The sequence below is a fragment of the Pezoporus wallicus genome, unplaced genomic scaffold (assembly GCF_028554395.1).
Source record: "Pezoporus wallicus isolate ANWC-B61680 ecotype Strahan unplaced genomic scaffold, APGP_CSIRO_Pwel_v1 contig_4816, whole genome shotgun sequence".
Taxonomy (NCBI): domain Eukaryota; kingdom Metazoa; phylum Chordata; class Aves; order Psittaciformes; family Psittacidae; genus Pezoporus; species Pezoporus wallicus.
The window spans coordinates 3,854,586-3,871,180 of record NW_026640990.1 but is presented as its reverse complement, the minus strand read 5'-3'; the positions used below and the strand labels follow the sequence as shown (position 1 = coordinate 3,871,180).

The 16,595-nt window shown below is 39.0% G+C and overlaps 1 protein-coding gene across 7 annotated transcripts in view; it reads left to right on the top strand.

Annotated features, from left to right (window-relative positions):
- The window catches only part of ANK3 (ankyrin 3), a 378,181-nt gene that overhangs the window by 326,518 nt on the left and 35,068 nt on the right, over positions 1-16,595 (top strand). For all 7 annotated transcript variants that reach the window (XM_057421483.1, XM_057421488.1, XM_057421489.1 and 4 more), the window contains 8 exons: positions 5,197-5,408; positions 7,179-7,386; positions 8,010-8,106; positions 9,247-9,475; positions 10,048-10,173; positions 10,925-11,047; positions 11,536-11,562; positions 13,312-13,393. In XM_057421483.1, coding sequence (XP_057277466.1) covers positions 5,197-5,408; positions 7,179-7,386; positions 8,010-8,106; positions 9,247-9,475; positions 10,048-10,173; positions 10,925-11,047; positions 11,536-11,562; positions 13,312-13,393 — 1,104 coding nt within the window. The remainder of the gene's footprint in view (positions 1-5,196; positions 5,409-7,178; positions 7,387-8,009; positions 8,107-9,246; positions 9,476-10,047; positions 10,174-10,924; positions 11,048-11,535; positions 11,563-13,311; positions 13,394-16,595) is intronic.

The window sequence follows — 16,595 nt, the reverse complement described above, 5'->3', positions numbered from 1 at the left end:
GAACAACAGCAAAGATCTGCTTGTTACATGATGATCTATTGTAGCTATGTATTTTTAAATAAACACAAAAAAAAAAAACAAGCAGGAGGGCAGAAACATGCAAACGTTGGCTCAGTGAGTTTGGAAAAATACAATAAAGGTCATCACAGAAAGATACCTGAAAGCAGTGGAACAGGCAAAAGAGTGAGTATGGCCCAGGATAGTATTGCTTGGGGAAGAATTGCTTCAGGATTGAAGGCAGTAGTTGCAGCCTTTCTGAAAGAATTATCACTAGGAACCCCTTCTTCTCTGTGCACTAGCATGAGATAGAAAGTTATGATTTGGCGTTTGGGTGAAGTATTGGTGCCTTGTCAATGGTGAGGTAGTCAGAACAGATCAGCAGTTTGCTTACTTGCTACATGTGATCATGTAGCAACAAACTGATCATAGTTTAATTTTGGGGTAGGGAATCTGGGCACAAAACCACTGTTCTAAAGTGTTCTAAACTTGCATCACTTATGAAAGAGGTCTCCAGAGGTGCCATATGGATAAATTCACATTTTACAGAGAACTCAATAAATAGAAACACTTTGAGAGAGGTGGGCATGAAGCCCTCAGTACTTACAGCCTAAAATAATAAGCTTTACGATTTGGAGCCAGAGTACAACTTTTTGATGTATTGAGGATTTCAGGTGGTTCTTCCTTTCTGGGGAACTGCTGTTAGTGTAGATATGAACAATCAGTGAATCACAGAAAGTATGATGGGCACTGGCCTATTCTCTTAGACTGAAAATATTTGGCACCTTAAAAGCCAAGCCGCAGAAATGCCTTTTACCAATCCAGACAATCATTTCTGAGAGGGAAAGGAGAAAAAATATTGCAGACACACCCAGAGCGTTGTATTGATTATTTGTTCAGTTCATTTTGGCTTAATCCTTCTCTTCTAGTTAGGAAAATAAAACAAAAAAAATCTCCTTCATTTAAATAGTACAACGGTCTTGACAAAATTCTACTCCAGTTAAATGACTCCTTTTCTATGTAAAAGGTCTTCCAAGCAATGAGCAATGACATAAAATTACAAAATTGTAGAATTAAGAGCGGGTTGTTTTTATTTTCATCTGAACTCGTCCTGTTTTGTTACAAAATGGCTCCGAAGGAGTCTTTTGCATCACAGAAGCCGTAACTTTGGAAGTTTTTTTTTTCCAGGTATGAACTCTGCAGGCAGAATCAATCTTTATTTAAATAAAAAGCAGTCACATAGTAATTTCCAGCAGTTTAGTTTGTCTTTGCAAGAAAATTCATCTGCCTGGTCATCTCTAAATGCCATAACATGCTGCAGGAGTGCCTGTTTTTCTGCTATAAGGGGCTGGTCCATTTTGTGATAGACCTGCGGTGATAATTCTTTCCAATCTGTGCAGTGAAAGAGGCCAATCAGACTTTTATTGCCAGCTCTATAATATGCTGAGTCTTTTAAGATGCAGTTTGCTGCTTTGCTTTGTTTTTCCTTTCTTGCTCTTCCGCTTAGCTAGTGGGGTTGTGACATCTTTGCTCTTCGTCCTGCACGGGAACTGCTGAAAACCTGTGTGTTCTTCTGGAAGCAGCACCATCTGCTGGAAAAAATCGTCTCAGACTCGATCCAGAGCAGAAGGCAACACTTCAGGGCACTAAATGTGGCATTAAATAAGAGCAGAACTTTGCTTTTATTATTATGAAAGAACAATGAACCGTGGTGTGAAAAGACAGTTTTTCTGTGCTTTATTATAAGGAGGGTGCTGTGCTTAGGCAGATACAGAGCTGAGGGAATACGGGGAACTTGGAAATTTTAGGAAGAGGAGGAACTTGGTTCCAAACACAAAGGTAGAAATTCACAGCTTCAGCACATATTTTGTTTATTTAAACTTGAATCAATTAGAAAAAAAAACCAAACCAATCAACAAACTATTGTTTTTATTTATTTATTTTTAAGAAGAGGCTCTTGTTATTGGTGAATTGGTTACATTTTCAGACAGGCTTCTTTTAGATATAACTTGTGTTTGGTTTTTATGTTCCAGCTCCCTTTCAGGTACCTGCAGACAAATTGTGGGAAAAAATGCATACACTGGAGTAGTTGACCTTTTGAGAAGCATTTGCAAACTAGTGAGTGAGCCAGGAAATGCAAATATTTGTGGCTACAATATGCTCATGGCTGTACAATGTGGTTTCAGACGGGAAGCAGGAGTTTTTACGTAACTACTTCTTTGAATCTACAGATCGGACCAGAGTGTGACCTTGTTTATGCTTGAAGTTTAAAATATCACTATAAATCACTCTGCAGTGATTTTGCCACATTTCCAAGAAAAAATTTTAAACATATTGCTGTTAAACTTTATGTTGTGAATGGCAAGACAAGCGACTGCACAAAAATAGCCAATAAAGCACATAAAGGGACATTTTATTATTTGAAGATGAGACCTCCTCATGGTCCTGGGAGCATCTAATTATGTATGTGAACTGCTGAAGCTGGGAGAGTGGTTTTAGTTACTTCAGTTTTTTAGTTAAGACAAATCTCACTGCCCTCAGCTTCTCTTTGCTCCTTCCCATGTGCTCTTTCTGCCTGCATCTATGTCCTGTACTTCTCTCCATCTGCACACTGCCTCCTAGGTACCCCACTTCTTCTGCAACAATTTCTTAATGGACACATCTGTGTATGGGGGAAACTGGTATCCTGTGCTCATCCCACATTTCAGTCTGTGTACAGTGACTTCTCTTACACTATTTCCAGTCAGAAGATACTTGTTCTGTGTCACCTTACCTGAAAAAAGAAAGATACTAGACATGAGGTGAATTTGTTCCACAACTGCCTCTCACCTGACAAAACTGGTGTGATTGCTTTCCTTGACCTGAGCCACCTGATGCAAGGTCCCTCACTGACCTTGGAGGACATGTCTGTGTTTTTCTTCTCCTGTCCAGAAACCTTAATGTAATGCTCATATGACAACATGGACTAGAGTCAGAAGGGTTGATCTTCCCTCCTTTCCTTCTCTGCATCTCATCTCTCCTCCATTACTTCCACCAGCCACCTCAGGATAAGCGTACCTTACACCTGGGTGACAGGGGAAGACACATATGCACAAAGTATTTACAATACTTTTCTTTTGCCTTACTCTTAATGGCCTCAGGTGTTCTTAGGGCTGTTAGCACAAATCTGGGAGACTTCCCAATCCTGCCACTAACATTTCTGCTTTACCTCTCTCTACTTTGCTATCTTATTCTGTAAGGTGAGCTGTACAGCATGCTTTTCTGTGGTTAAAAATCCCTCACACAAAATCCAACCAACAAAAAAAAACATCCTTCGAGGTTTTTAATTGAAACACATGAGTAGGGATGAAGTGTCAGAAGCTGCGGAAAAGAGTAATGATGATAGCTGTTTCCTTAAAATGCTTGAGGCGTGTTTGGGAAATGTGACTTCTCCCAGAACTAGTTTTCCCTATTCCATTAGCTCTGTCATGCTATAGTTGTGTTTCTCAGTGCAGTCAGAGAGGGGCTTTGACTGCTCATCATCTTTTTGGTGGGTTTTTTTTCCTTTTAGAGGGCAGCTTCACACAGAAGCTCACATGTGTATTATCCAAACGTAACCTCACACTGTATAGTCCAGCTCCTCTCCATGCCACTCTGATCTTCACATCTTCCCCCTCAAAAGGAGAACACCTGCCAGGGTCAGAGGATTTTGGCATGTTCTTACATAAAACACTTAATTTTCTACTTCAAGAGAATTTTAATTATCCTTCATCTCCGTGAGCATTTTACAGTGGGTTTAGTCTCTAGCAGCCAACAGGAAAATACATAGGATTTACCAGTGAAGATTATACCTGCCTGGTAGTTTAAGTATCCAGTTTGTCTCCTGCACAAGCCATTGCTTTCAGAGGCTGCAGGCAGAATACCTAATTCATTAGAGAACTTCAGATATCAATCTCTGTGTCAAAGTAAATGGAAGCTGACATTATGATAAGAAATTATGCTCTTTTGGTAGGTACATAGTATCCAGAGCAACACTGTGCAATTAATCCAAATTACCTGCTGAAAGTTTTAAAATGGAAAACTGACATTTTACCAAATTTGTATTCTAATTATTTTGAAGCTGTAATTGAGCTTACATGCTCAGAGGAGGAAAATGTCTCAGTCATATGAAGTGAAGAATTTTACAAGTGTCTTTTGTCTTGGTACCATTTCTAGTCCTCTTACTGCATCTGATAGAATTGTCATCTTTCCAGGAACACACTTTCTTCTTTAGGAATTTGCTACCCTTTTTAAGGAGGAAAATAAGTGTAGAAACTCGTATACTGCTGGAATGAAACCCAGTTACAGTAGCTAAAAAGACGAAGTGCTGGAAATTATAGGAGAAATGCATGACAGTTGTGTTATTACCTCCATTTGTGAATAGTGTTTATATCTCAGGGGTTTCACTAGTGCATATATACACACACATAGAGTTATATTTGTACATATTACAGTTTTCCTCAGTGCGTATATGTGTCATCTACTTATTAATCAGTTAATATGGATAGATACTCCATGCACCTTTCTGAGCCCTGGTGACCCTACGAGCTGGGAATGTGACTGAGAACACTAATTGTTGATGGCCTGTTTCTGTTCCAGTTGTGTCTGAAGATAATTAGGTTTCTCTATAAACTGGGGAGCAAAATGCGGTTATTTGGGGGCAGATATCTGAATGCCTGAAAGCCTGATGTGGGAAGGAATCCTTGCTATGGTTTCATTGGTAGTTCTGGCAGACAGAGCTCTCTCACATCCGCCATTTACTGGAGAGCTCAGTGCCTGGTAAGGATTATATGGATGCCAGTTTGGGAGATAACTTTCTCAAGTGCCTTAGCTGGGCCAACTCTGGATTGCACACTTGGAGTGAAATTAGGTAGTTTAAGAACTGACTGTGCTTTCCTGTGGTTTTCTGTACATTGGAGCTCTCTGTCACACCCTGTTGCTTAGGTGTCCTGGCAGATAAGTGTCCAGTGCTGTTGTTCCTCATCATCAGGACTTACTCAAAAGTTGACAGAGCAAACAAAAGCTTTGTAATTAATAGCAGTGAATATTTTTTTTCCTGTAGTAAATAAAAAATAACTTCTCAAGCATTTTAGGCATTTTCAGAACCTCATGCTCATAGATATGTATGCTACGAACCTGGGCAGGTAATACCTGAATGTTTTGACTGTTTTCTCCCGCCAGAGTTGGACAGCGTTGAGGAGCTAGAGAAGAAGCGTATCTGCAGGATCGTCACAAAGGATTTCCCTCAGTACTTTGCGGTGGTTTCACGAATCAAACAGGAGAGTAACCAGATCGGCCCAGAGGGTGGAGTGCTGAGCAGCACGACGGTGCCGCGTGTCCAGGCATCCTTCCCGGAGGGTGCTCTAACCAAAAGAATCCGTGTGGGGCTCCAGGTAAAGATGCTTTTATGTTTGTATCAGCAGCATCTACAAGTGCATCACTGGTATTAATACATGAGGCTTGCATTAAGGAGCCTGCTGTTCCTTAGTAATGGGTTGCAAGATGGGCAGCGTTCACACTTGAGATCTGGTGTGTGTCTGTCTGGGCACGCTTTCTGGCTCTCAGTGCCTCCCTGGTGCAGGTGATGCACAGTCCTCCCTGTGGTAAAAGCCCAGCTACCCTTTTTATCATTACCTTGAGTATTGCTTAGCATCTGAAGAATGGAGAGAAAAGCAAGGTCACGCACCGTAGCCTCAGTGATATTATCTGCCGTCTTCCTGTTGGCCACAGCTGTCAGTTGCTATGAGCTGCACAACTGCTGTGCAGTCCCAGCCTCCTGCAGCAAAGTAGCAGCTTGTAATTATTGTCACCTGGCTGCCCTTTGCCATAGGAATGTGTTCGGTAAGGGTTTCATGCAGCTGTTTGCCAGCTGTTACCGGGTCCAAGACCTCCCATATACATCTGTTATAGCTTAGGACATTCACCACTGGTGTTTCTAGTGATGGGTGAAATCCGGGAACAGCAAATACCTTGAACTCTCCTTAAACAAACTGCACAGAAAGGGGAGAAATATTCCATAGGAGGTATCTTTTTCTTTGAGTTCTGTTGTCACTTAAAATTATTTAATAATTTGACAATTCTGATGGGTTCATGAAATAGGGATGCTGGTTTGGATTCCAGTGCTTGAAATTCACACTGGAACATTTCTGTTAGTGATATTTCACATCTAAAGATTATTTTCTTGAGAGAATGGAAGTTTTCTGCTATTGTTATGGTTATACAGCTGGCTTTCCAGAGATCTGTAGCTTGAAGGAAGCAAATGTCTCCATAGGCAGTGTTGTCACTGCTGAGATTTGATTTTATCTACATAACTTATGCATATCAATACTTTGCACAGTTCAAACAATGCAGTAAATCACAGGTCAGCCTGATTGAAACAGACTGGAAAGTTTGGATAAAAAAAAAAGGGGGTGGGCAGGGAGGGCAAATGGAAACCCTGTGTCCCATAAGATGTCCGTCACGTTTGAGTTCAGATCTTACATGACAAAAGCTACAAAAATTCTATAGCATGTTTTCAGATATTGGCTGATTTTTCCTTTCTTGCTGCATAAAGTTAGGAAACCTTTTAAGGCACAGAATGGAGGTGGAAGGTCTGACATTGCTTATAACTCTGTATCTTAATTAATTCTGTATTAATTTGAGCCAAACAAGTATTTATTTCCTACTAACCAATATTGGAGTAGTATTGGAAGCACTGAATACAGAGGTAAGTTGGAGTGCGCAGTTTTCATCGAGAGCATGGATTTGTGTTTGGCCGACAATTAAGAATTGCTCAGCATCTTCAAGACGTGTCTAGTCCTTACTTCTCAAGTGCAAAATAGGCCTCTCTCTGCATTTTGAAATTGTATTTAATATCACCCACCACTGTAAATTAAGAACAAACTCAAATATGTTATGAAAAACCTATCAAATGCTGCAGGCAACCTTCTGAAGTTTATAGTTTTACTCTACAAGTTAGCTAGTAGGAAATCATTGAGTTTTGAGAAAAATACAAAACATCAATTGGTCTCGTAATCGTCCTCGAGAACTATAGAAGAAGGCTGCCTGGGGAAAAAAATCTACAGAAAATAAAAGGAAAATTGAATTATCTTTTGGGAAGCAGTTCTCTGCAGGTCTATAACCAATTTGTAGCCCTAGTTTAAATACTTTTCCTGTGTTGACAGGCTCAACCAGTTCCAGAGGAGATTGTAAAAAAAATTCTTGGAAACAAAGCAACTTTCAGTCCCATTGTCACTGTGGAGCCAAGAAGAAGAAAATTTCATAAGCCAATAACCATGACAATTCCTGTGCCACCTCCATCAGGAGAAGGTGTAACCAATGGGTACAAAGGAGACATGACACCCAGCCTTCGACTCTTATGTAGCATTACAGGTTAGAGAAAATCATACTCTTTGCAAAAGTTTCTGTGACAGACGTGCCACTGTGCTCACTCTCATAACTGTACAACTCATGCTTTCCAGTAAGGGAATACTGGCGTGCTTGATGCTGTAGAGTTCAGATTGGTTCTCCTGAGCAAAGCCAGCTGAGGTAATTTGAAAGGCTCCCACTGATGCCCTGGGCTTTGAATCTGCTCTCATGCCATTGTAAAAGAACTCTGCCAACAGATGTTAAATGCTATTTTATATTTAGCCCATATAAAGAATTTCAGCCTTAGCTATTAAGCATGGTTGTCAGTAAAAGTAGTTGGCAGAAATAATTATGTCCTAGCTGATAACAGGTATGTGTATGTTTGCTATTGACTTGTAGGTATGTACTTCACTTACATCACCATCATTTTCCAGTGCGTGACATGTGATGTAATATATATATATATATATATATATATATATATATATATATATATATAAAAACATGTAGGTCAGCTGTTGGAGAACACTATTATCTAGGTTCTTTTTTTATGATTGAAACAAAATAACTTAAGATAGGGATGTTCTTATGTAGTGTGTATGTGCTTAGTGTTTGAAATAAAATCTCCATGGTTTATGTTTATGTAGGAGGTACTTCACCTGCACAGTGGGAGGATATCACAGGCACCACTCCGCTGACATTTGCAAATGACTGTGCCTCATTCACAACCAATGTTTCAGCAAGGTATGATCAACAGAGCTTGCCAAATACATCTAGGGAGTAGTTTCCTGTGATTCTTTGATGCTTCTTTGTCTCTACATTATCAGCATTCCATACATCTAGGGTTGCACATGAAGCTTTGTCCTCACCTTTCCTGCTGCTATGATGTCTCATGGCAATCACATATACTTTGTCTCTAAAGGCTGTAGTGCCACACAGGGGTTTATTTTTCTGCAAATGGCAAAAGAAGGGGAAAGCTGAAAATATTCAATTTAAAAAAATGGGGTGGATTCATAAAAATGTATTTGTTTAAAAAGTTAAAGATGTTCCATTTCTGCTGTGGGCTTTTTAGTTGAAAATTATGTAAAATTACTCTCACAAAAATATCACTTGCCAAAAAGTCATGGTTTGAAATGAATTTTGATGGATTTAGTGGACTTATATGCTGATGAGAGGCATTCAACAGGATCTGTACAACTCACACGTCCTAGTGGAGAAAATTCATGATTTGCCAGGTAAAGCATTTATCATTCAGTACGTAACATTTACACCTAAAAAAAGCTTTATAAAGAGAGAGAATTGCTGAAAGAGCCAACTAAATCAGAGCTGAAATATTGTGAAAAAGACTCATACAAACTGCAGATTAAAATATTTATAACTTGTATCAAAATTGTCATCCAACTTAATTGTAAGATGAGAAAATAGCAGTGTAACATAGAATATATGTCTTTGGGCTACTTCACTGTGGGCATGTTCAGCTTCAACCTGTATGGGAGATGTGATTTTGCTGTATGAGTGTGTTATAAAGGAGGCTTTAGCAAATTGAATATGCAGTGAATCATCAGCACTTTATGTGTTGTGTGGTCACAAGAAATACAGTTCCCCCACTCTGGCTTCAAGTGAGTCTAAGAATAGATGGGTTTATGAGATACCAGTGTGAGAAGGATCAAATATATATATCAGTATTTCATTGCCAGGTATTCCCATTTTTGGATGGTTAAAGCTCCACTGAAAGTAGAAGGAAAATTACAGCTTTGGGAAGTGTGCAAGGATAGCACATGTGAAATGGGAAGGATCACAGGGCATGGTTTCTCTTTAAAGGCTTAAGAGATGTTTGAACATTAAAGAAAAGTTGATTCAATGATTTGCTTTTTCCCCACTCAGATTTTGGCTCGCAGACTGTCATCAAGTACTAGAGACTGTTGGGCTGGCAACACAGCTTTATAGAGAATTAATATGCGTTCCTTATATGGCAAAGTTTGTAATATTTGCCAAAATGAATGACCCTGTGGAATCCAATTTGCGTTGCTTCTGCATGACTGATGACAAAGTAGACAAAACTTTGGAGCAACAGGAGAACTTTGAAGAAGTTGCAAGAAGCAAAGACATTGAGGTATCTCTCTTACTCACAGCTGACTTCTTCCTTGTAAATGGCCAGTGTGTTTTCCAAGTGGGAACAGGTCCTGCAAAAACCATTATAAGCCCCAAAAGATCAAGTTTCATAGTAAGGCTGTGTCAAAAATTTCCTTGAAAGGGAGTCAAAAAAGGACAAGGCCAGGGGAGAGCATGAGGACCTGTCTCCAAATGGATGCCCCAGAACAGTCTGCAGTGGGGTTTGCACTCGCTGCTGTAGAGTAGCCTTGGTTGGGCTTTGCAGGCTGCTCACCTGGAGCCATCTCATTGACCCAGGAGACACAGTCATGAGTAGGGCTGTTTTGTGGTGAATATGTAGTCCTGAGCACATGGTTTCCTGAGGGAAATGTTGCATCTTACTGCAGAAAAGGCACTGATGTAACTCGTGTTTCCCAAACTGCCTGCACTCAATACCTTGCCACAATGAAGTGATTTTCTAATTTGTTATTGAATTTAATCTGAGCAAGTACTTATGATTTAGCATCATATACTTATATATATGAATCTACTATGAAAAGAGGTTTTATTGACTTTTATTTATTGCTTTGATAGGTTCTGGAAGGAAAACCTATTTACGTTGATTGCTATGGAAATCTGGCCCCTTTGACTAAAGGAGGACAGCAACTTGTTTTTAATTTTTATGCTTTCAAAGAAAATAGACTGCCATTCTCTATAAAGGTAAAAGCAAAACAAGCCAAATAATTCTGCTGGCTTGCCTCCCCTGCACACCCCCCCCTTTGATAACACTATTTCAGCCCGATAGGACTAACTTGCCCTGAGGATGTAAGTATCATTGTTTAATATGTGAGTAACAGGGAGAGGGTGTTTCTCATGAAGCCACAAAAGAGCTGGGACCAGCTCTCATACCTATGATATGGATTCATAGCCTTTTATTAAAACCGTATCTCAAGTTAGACCTCCAGAGTATTACAGTTAGATTACTGTCTCCCAGGGACTAAGCAAAGGAGGTGCATTCAGTAGCATACTGTACAGCAGAACAGCCTTTAAAACATGTGCAGGCTCTTCATCTCTAAATTACCATGAATGCATGCTCACTTTACATAGGCTTATCATAGCTGCTGTGCTAAAGATGGTTTTAAGCATTTTGGTGAGCACACGTGTAAAACATAGCAGAAAAATTTGAAGGGGAGAAGAAAACATCTGTTGGTGATATTCCAGTATGAAACTCTCTGGGTTAGACTCACTCAACATCTTGTCTTGTGTGGATTTACCATCAGAGAGCTTCAGGCTGATCTACCTCTTTCAAGATAAAACATTTTCTCCTTCAGCACCTAAGGCTAAGCTTCAGCTTGGTAACATTGGTCTTTACCCATTAGATCACTTCTTGTGGAAAGAAACTCTCCAGAAACCTCCTCTAGGCATCTGAATTGCTACATGTTACTCCACTGTATTAAAATTTCTCTTCTAGGTAAGAGACACCAGCCAGGAACCTTGTGGTCGATTATCATTTTTGAAAGAACCAAAGACTACAAAAGGACTGCCACAAACAGCTGTTTGCAACTTGAATATCACTCTGCCAGCACACAAAAAGGTATTTGTTAGGAAAAGCAAACATTTTCCTTAGGGTTGGTTGGTTTTATTTTTGCTCCTTTAGTTTTTTGTCCTTTTTTTTTTTTCCTTCTAGTGGTAAAGATACCTTGTGAAATGACAGTAATGAGAATGCTTTCAAATATGATTAAGGCTTTTTAAATTTATGTTTTATTGGTTTCCTGTATGTAGAGTGCTTTTAAAGTCTCTTGTTACTGTGGTGTCAAGTTCCTATAATTTTTATGATTCTGTTTACAGCTCATGCTTCAGCCTGCAAGTCATAGGTTTATGCTTTCAGTAATGTCACGTGTTGATTTGCATTGGATGTAAGATTTTTTTTTTTCTTTTATGTTGACATTTTGGATTTGCTTTGCCTTATAAATCAGCTTGCATTTTGTGCTCCCAATTTGGTCCTTTTCATATCCTGATATTCTTTTCCCTGCTGTCCATTATAATATTCCTTGTCTCTGCAATGCATCTTGGGACCAAAAGGAAACAGAGTCAGATCAAGATGATGAGGTAATATAAATCTGTCTTCTGTTTTTATTTTTTCAGATTTAGTGAAGAAAAGTAATATGTTATAGAAAAAACAGGCAACTACTATCAGCTATGGCACTGAATGATACCTACAGAATAACTATATCCTCAACATCTGATAGTCTGTTGCAAAACAGTAGAAGTGCACATATGTGGAAGAAACATGATTATGTATTATGAAATTAAACCAAGCACTGAATAATAGCCGTCTAAAATATAACTTCTTTCTTTTTTTCTGAAAAAAGATATAATTCTAAATATGACACCAAGTCCATTTTTTACAAAAATCAAGAAGAGTTTAGTGGATAGGGTTTTACCTCTTGGAATAATACTGCCAATACTTTGGTAAACTGTGTTTCTGAGAAGAAAAGTATTGCTGAGGCCACAGTAGTGACATATTATATTTTACTAGTGAAAATAAACTGGATTCTTCTGAAAACTCAGAAAAGCCAAGACCATCTCTAAATATTGTGTACAAATCTATTTTCAGATAAACCTCAGGTATTTGCAGCTTAAAAATCCACTGTTTGCAGGATGCTGCAACATTAGATTTTCAGGAAATTGAGTAGGTTTTACTTATTAGAGGTAGTAATAGATGAGGTCACCTTATGAAAGGAAGCACATAGAGGTATCCCCTTTATCTAACTTACAAAGTTTTCTTCTCTTCCTGGTGGCAAATAAATAGCAGTACCTACCCGCTGATTAAAATAATAATAATAATGATGAAAAAAAATAAACCCAAACCAAAATGTCCTTACATGTTAAAAAATAATAGCAACCACGTTGCTTTGTCTCTGCAGGATTTTTTCCCAGTGTGCTATTATACAGCTATAACAATAGTTCTCTTTCTAAACAAACTGTATTATTAGCCACATAAGAAGATGAGATGGTCTCTGAAGGACTTTTTATATCTAAGTTGGCACACTTTCAGCTATGTCACTGAATGCAGCGACTTAGGATGCAATTTATTAAACAATAGTAGTCTGCTTTCTAATCTGCATATTTGCATTTTGTGCCTATTAAAAAAATCCCCTCCCATACCTTTTTTTGTCCTTAATGTATTCACTTTAAAGCCAGTGTACATTGTTGTGTATGTGCTTTCAGGACAAATTAATGTGGGGACAAATATTTGATCAGTCTAAGTTGTACTCTTCTGAATGTTTTATGTCTGTATCTGTAGTCTTTTGTGTTGATCTGTTTCTAGCCAAAGGTGGTTTATTTTACAGACAATGAATAATGTCATAACATTTCTAGTAGTGTGAAGCAGTTTGTTAAGTGATACTGGGATAATATGGTATTGAGATACTTCAAGGCAGGACCATGAGTTACATCTGCTATCTAAGCTCTTCTACCTCATAAGCAGAGACGTTGTGAGCAGGAATGAACCCATGGGGTTATCTCTTAGGACTGCAGTCCCTCCTCTGCTTGCTTCAGAAAGGTAGTCATTCACAGCAGGTTTTTGCTACCTCCAATAGCCACGCTCCCTGCTCCACAGCACCTGATGCTCATTACATGGCAGACAGGAACGGAGACCAGCTCTGTCCCTTCCCTGCCTGCTTGTCCAGATTTGGCTTCAGCATGCCTTCCTGAAGCCGAATGGAAACATCTATTCTCCCTTGTGGGGACATGTACCATAAAATGCAGCCCATCACGCTGAACTTCGATGATTGTTCTGTTCAAATGGGGAACAGCAATACAAAAGGCACTGAACAGTATTATGTTTTGTTGCAGACGGAGAAAGCTGACCGGCGCCAGAACTTTGTTTCCCTTGCTTTACGTAAGCGCTACAGCTATCTGACTGAGCCTGGAATGAGTGAGTTGCTCTTACCAAAGTACTAAACCATATATAGATGATTTTTCATAAGAAGAGACATTTTTTCTATAAACGTATTTGGTGTCACCCTTTAAAAAAAGGCAAAAAGAAAAAAAAAGCTATGTAAACCAAAACTCTTGGATGGGCTGTGAACTCTAGCGTTGTGAGAGCTTGAAGAATCCTGACTGGCAAATGACATGTGTTAGTTAAGTAAAAATATAGTAATTTTTAAAAATGCCATGTAGCTCCAGAGTAGGAGGATTGCAAACTGCTTTCAAAAGGAGTCTGTTCCTCTTCCCTTTGAAAGATTAGAGAGAGCTGCTGTAGAAAAGCATGTTATGCAAAAGTTTGGCAAGGCTGGAGAATGCCATTCAGATAAACACTTAAATGTTTAGATGCTTAGCCAAAATGGATTCTCTCATATTTTATATTTTCCCTCTTCTTTCTCCTCCCCTTCCCTTTTTCCTCTATTCCTTGCAGACGCTTTTTATTCCCTGGCACCACACATTGCTTCCTCTTAAACTCAAGTTTCCCTTGACCTTAAGGCTTCCCTTCCCTTCCCTTCCCTTCCCTTCCCTTCCCTTCCCTTCCCTTCCCTTCCCTTCCCTTCCCTTCCCTTCCCTTCCCTGTTAAATACGATAATGTATTTGGCTTAGCTTTTCTTCCCTCACCTCTCCTCCCGGAGGCTGACTGCTGTTGTTCCTCATTCCCAGGCTTTTTCTTGCCTTTTTTTTTCACCTCATGACTTCTCAGTTGCTACCCTGCAACAGACCCTTTGATAGAATTCCATAAAACCCATAGACAAACTTCATCGGGTCTTGGGAGTTCCCACTGGATGGCTGCTGTTTAATTATCCTATAAGATCTGTGGCTTCTTTGGATCAGATGTGCTCCAGAATATATTACACTTCTCAGGCCTGGAAGAAGACTTCAAGCATATAACATCTGAAGAAGCTATCAGATCTGCTGAGACATCTTGATGGACTGTTAAGGTATTGTCAAAGGCTTGATGGGAACTGAGAGAGAGAGAAAGGAAGTTGCTTGAAAGGTGTTTGATAACTGTGTATATTACTTACAATTAGTTTTTCTGGCCTTACTGGGGGAAAATATAAAAGGTAGCCTGATTTATTCACCAAAGGTCCATTAACTTTCATTTTCAAAATGTGTAGGGGAAGGAAAGAATCTAAACCCACTTAAGATGAACTCAAAAAAACCCCAATGGGTTAACACGGTAGAAGTTCATGACCATTCTTTAACTATTCTATCCCTTTTGGCAATGGTTGTTACTTAAGGCTGTGAGCTGCTTAAAAAGGTTAAGCAAAAATGATTTTATTCTCCAGAAAAGATTGTAGGATAGGGGTTTGGCCATCAGCCTGCGCATCACCTGCTGTGCACACATAGCATGTAATCAGCAACTGGCCCTACATCTGCACAATGCTGGTGTGAGGGGAAGATGTGATCTTGGAGGTGCAACTCTTTCAGAGAGCATATATACACAAAGCCAAGACTGCTGCTGTGCAGGGTGTTTGCTCCAGTGATTGGATATGAGTGATGAACCTCTACCTATTTCCAGTGGATTTGATGGCACACCTCCCACGGTGTTCAGTAGCCAAAAAGGGCTGTTACAGAAAATCACTCTTTAGAATATTATCCCATTCTAAAGTCTTGCGTGGTTGTGGAGATTTATATTTACTATTTATAAATAGTAAAATTGCACAGTTGCCTGCTGTTTGAGTTATGTCATAGCTGCACACGCTGGTAAATTACTTAATTTTCTTTGTACTGGTGGTTCTTCTCAACTGCAGTAAGGAGCAGAGAAAAAGCATCTTAAACATGTCTGAATCCGTGATTTAAGAGGAGAAAGAGCAGTTAAGAGGGGAGCCTGTTGGTTTGATTGCCTTACTAGCCACTTGTGATAGACTGGCTCATCACAGCTCAGCAGGGTCCCTGTAAAGACATTACCAAACACAAACTGCTGAACAAGTTGTTTCGTTGTTAGGTTTTTTCAGAATGATTTTGGAGTTTGTTTCTTTGACTTGGGACTGTATGAACTTTTGGTGAATGTTAGCAGCTGCTGCTAATTAGTCTATGAATTCTATTAGTCTATACATCTAGCTCATTAAATTAAGTACACTATGTTTTCTTCTTTGGGTGGGGGGGAGAAGTAAGTTTGTGCTTAAAAATTGAATTGCAAGGGAAAATGGATGTTTCTTGACATAGGCTGTGCCAGTCAGGCCTAGTATTCAAGCTCTCGTCAACCTAAATGTTCTCATACTGCAATACCTCCAGCCATCCACATTGCCTTCTGGGCTTTGATTGGCTTCTATAGGACTAGCACATTTCTCCTTGCAGGATATGGACCTGTGGTATACTGAATATTCACAATTCTATAAGAGTGCTAGTTCTTTAACAGTTTAGTATTAGCCTTGTTAAGCTTCTTTCACTATAAGGTGCTGTCTGTCTACAAGACAGGTCAAGCAGGTTTGACAAATTATTAGCATAGCTTCAGAGAAAGGTATGTTGAATAAGTTTGGCTATTTTAGCTCCATTTCTGCAGCTTTTTTTAAAAAAGCCCTCTAAGTTACTTCAGTGTCAACTCTCTGAATGGTTATTGCTGTATCAGAGGATATATACTGTAATGGAATTCCCAGAAATACTGTGTTCTGGCATTACTACCTCCTGTGATGCAAAATGTGGTTGATTATGATTTTCTTCAAAAACTCCTATGAATAAGCTGAGTGTTCTGGGGGATGATAACAGTTAACAGGTTTGTTCTTGACAGGAAGTTTTTGCATAATATATTGTTTTTTAACTGCTTTTCTAATGTTACCTTTTGAGAAATGTAAAGTTGAACAGGTCTGTCTTTGAGCTGATACAAGAAATCTCCTCAAAAGGTACCAAGACACTACATCTTGTAGAAAAAGTGTACTCTTCTTTTAATGGCCTCTTGTGAAATAATTTTGTAATATTTACGTATTTGTGCTTAATACAGCATAAAAACAGATATTAATCTGTGTGCTCGTTTTGACATGATATATTGTGCATGAATACAAACTGATTCAGTTGCTTTGCTTGCTCACGTTTATCATGTATCATATTTTACATATTTTATGTATGACATGCTTCTTAAAATCATTTCATATAAAGTTTTACTTTAGTTTTTACCAAACAAAAGGAATATCGCATGAGAAACAAATGCAAAA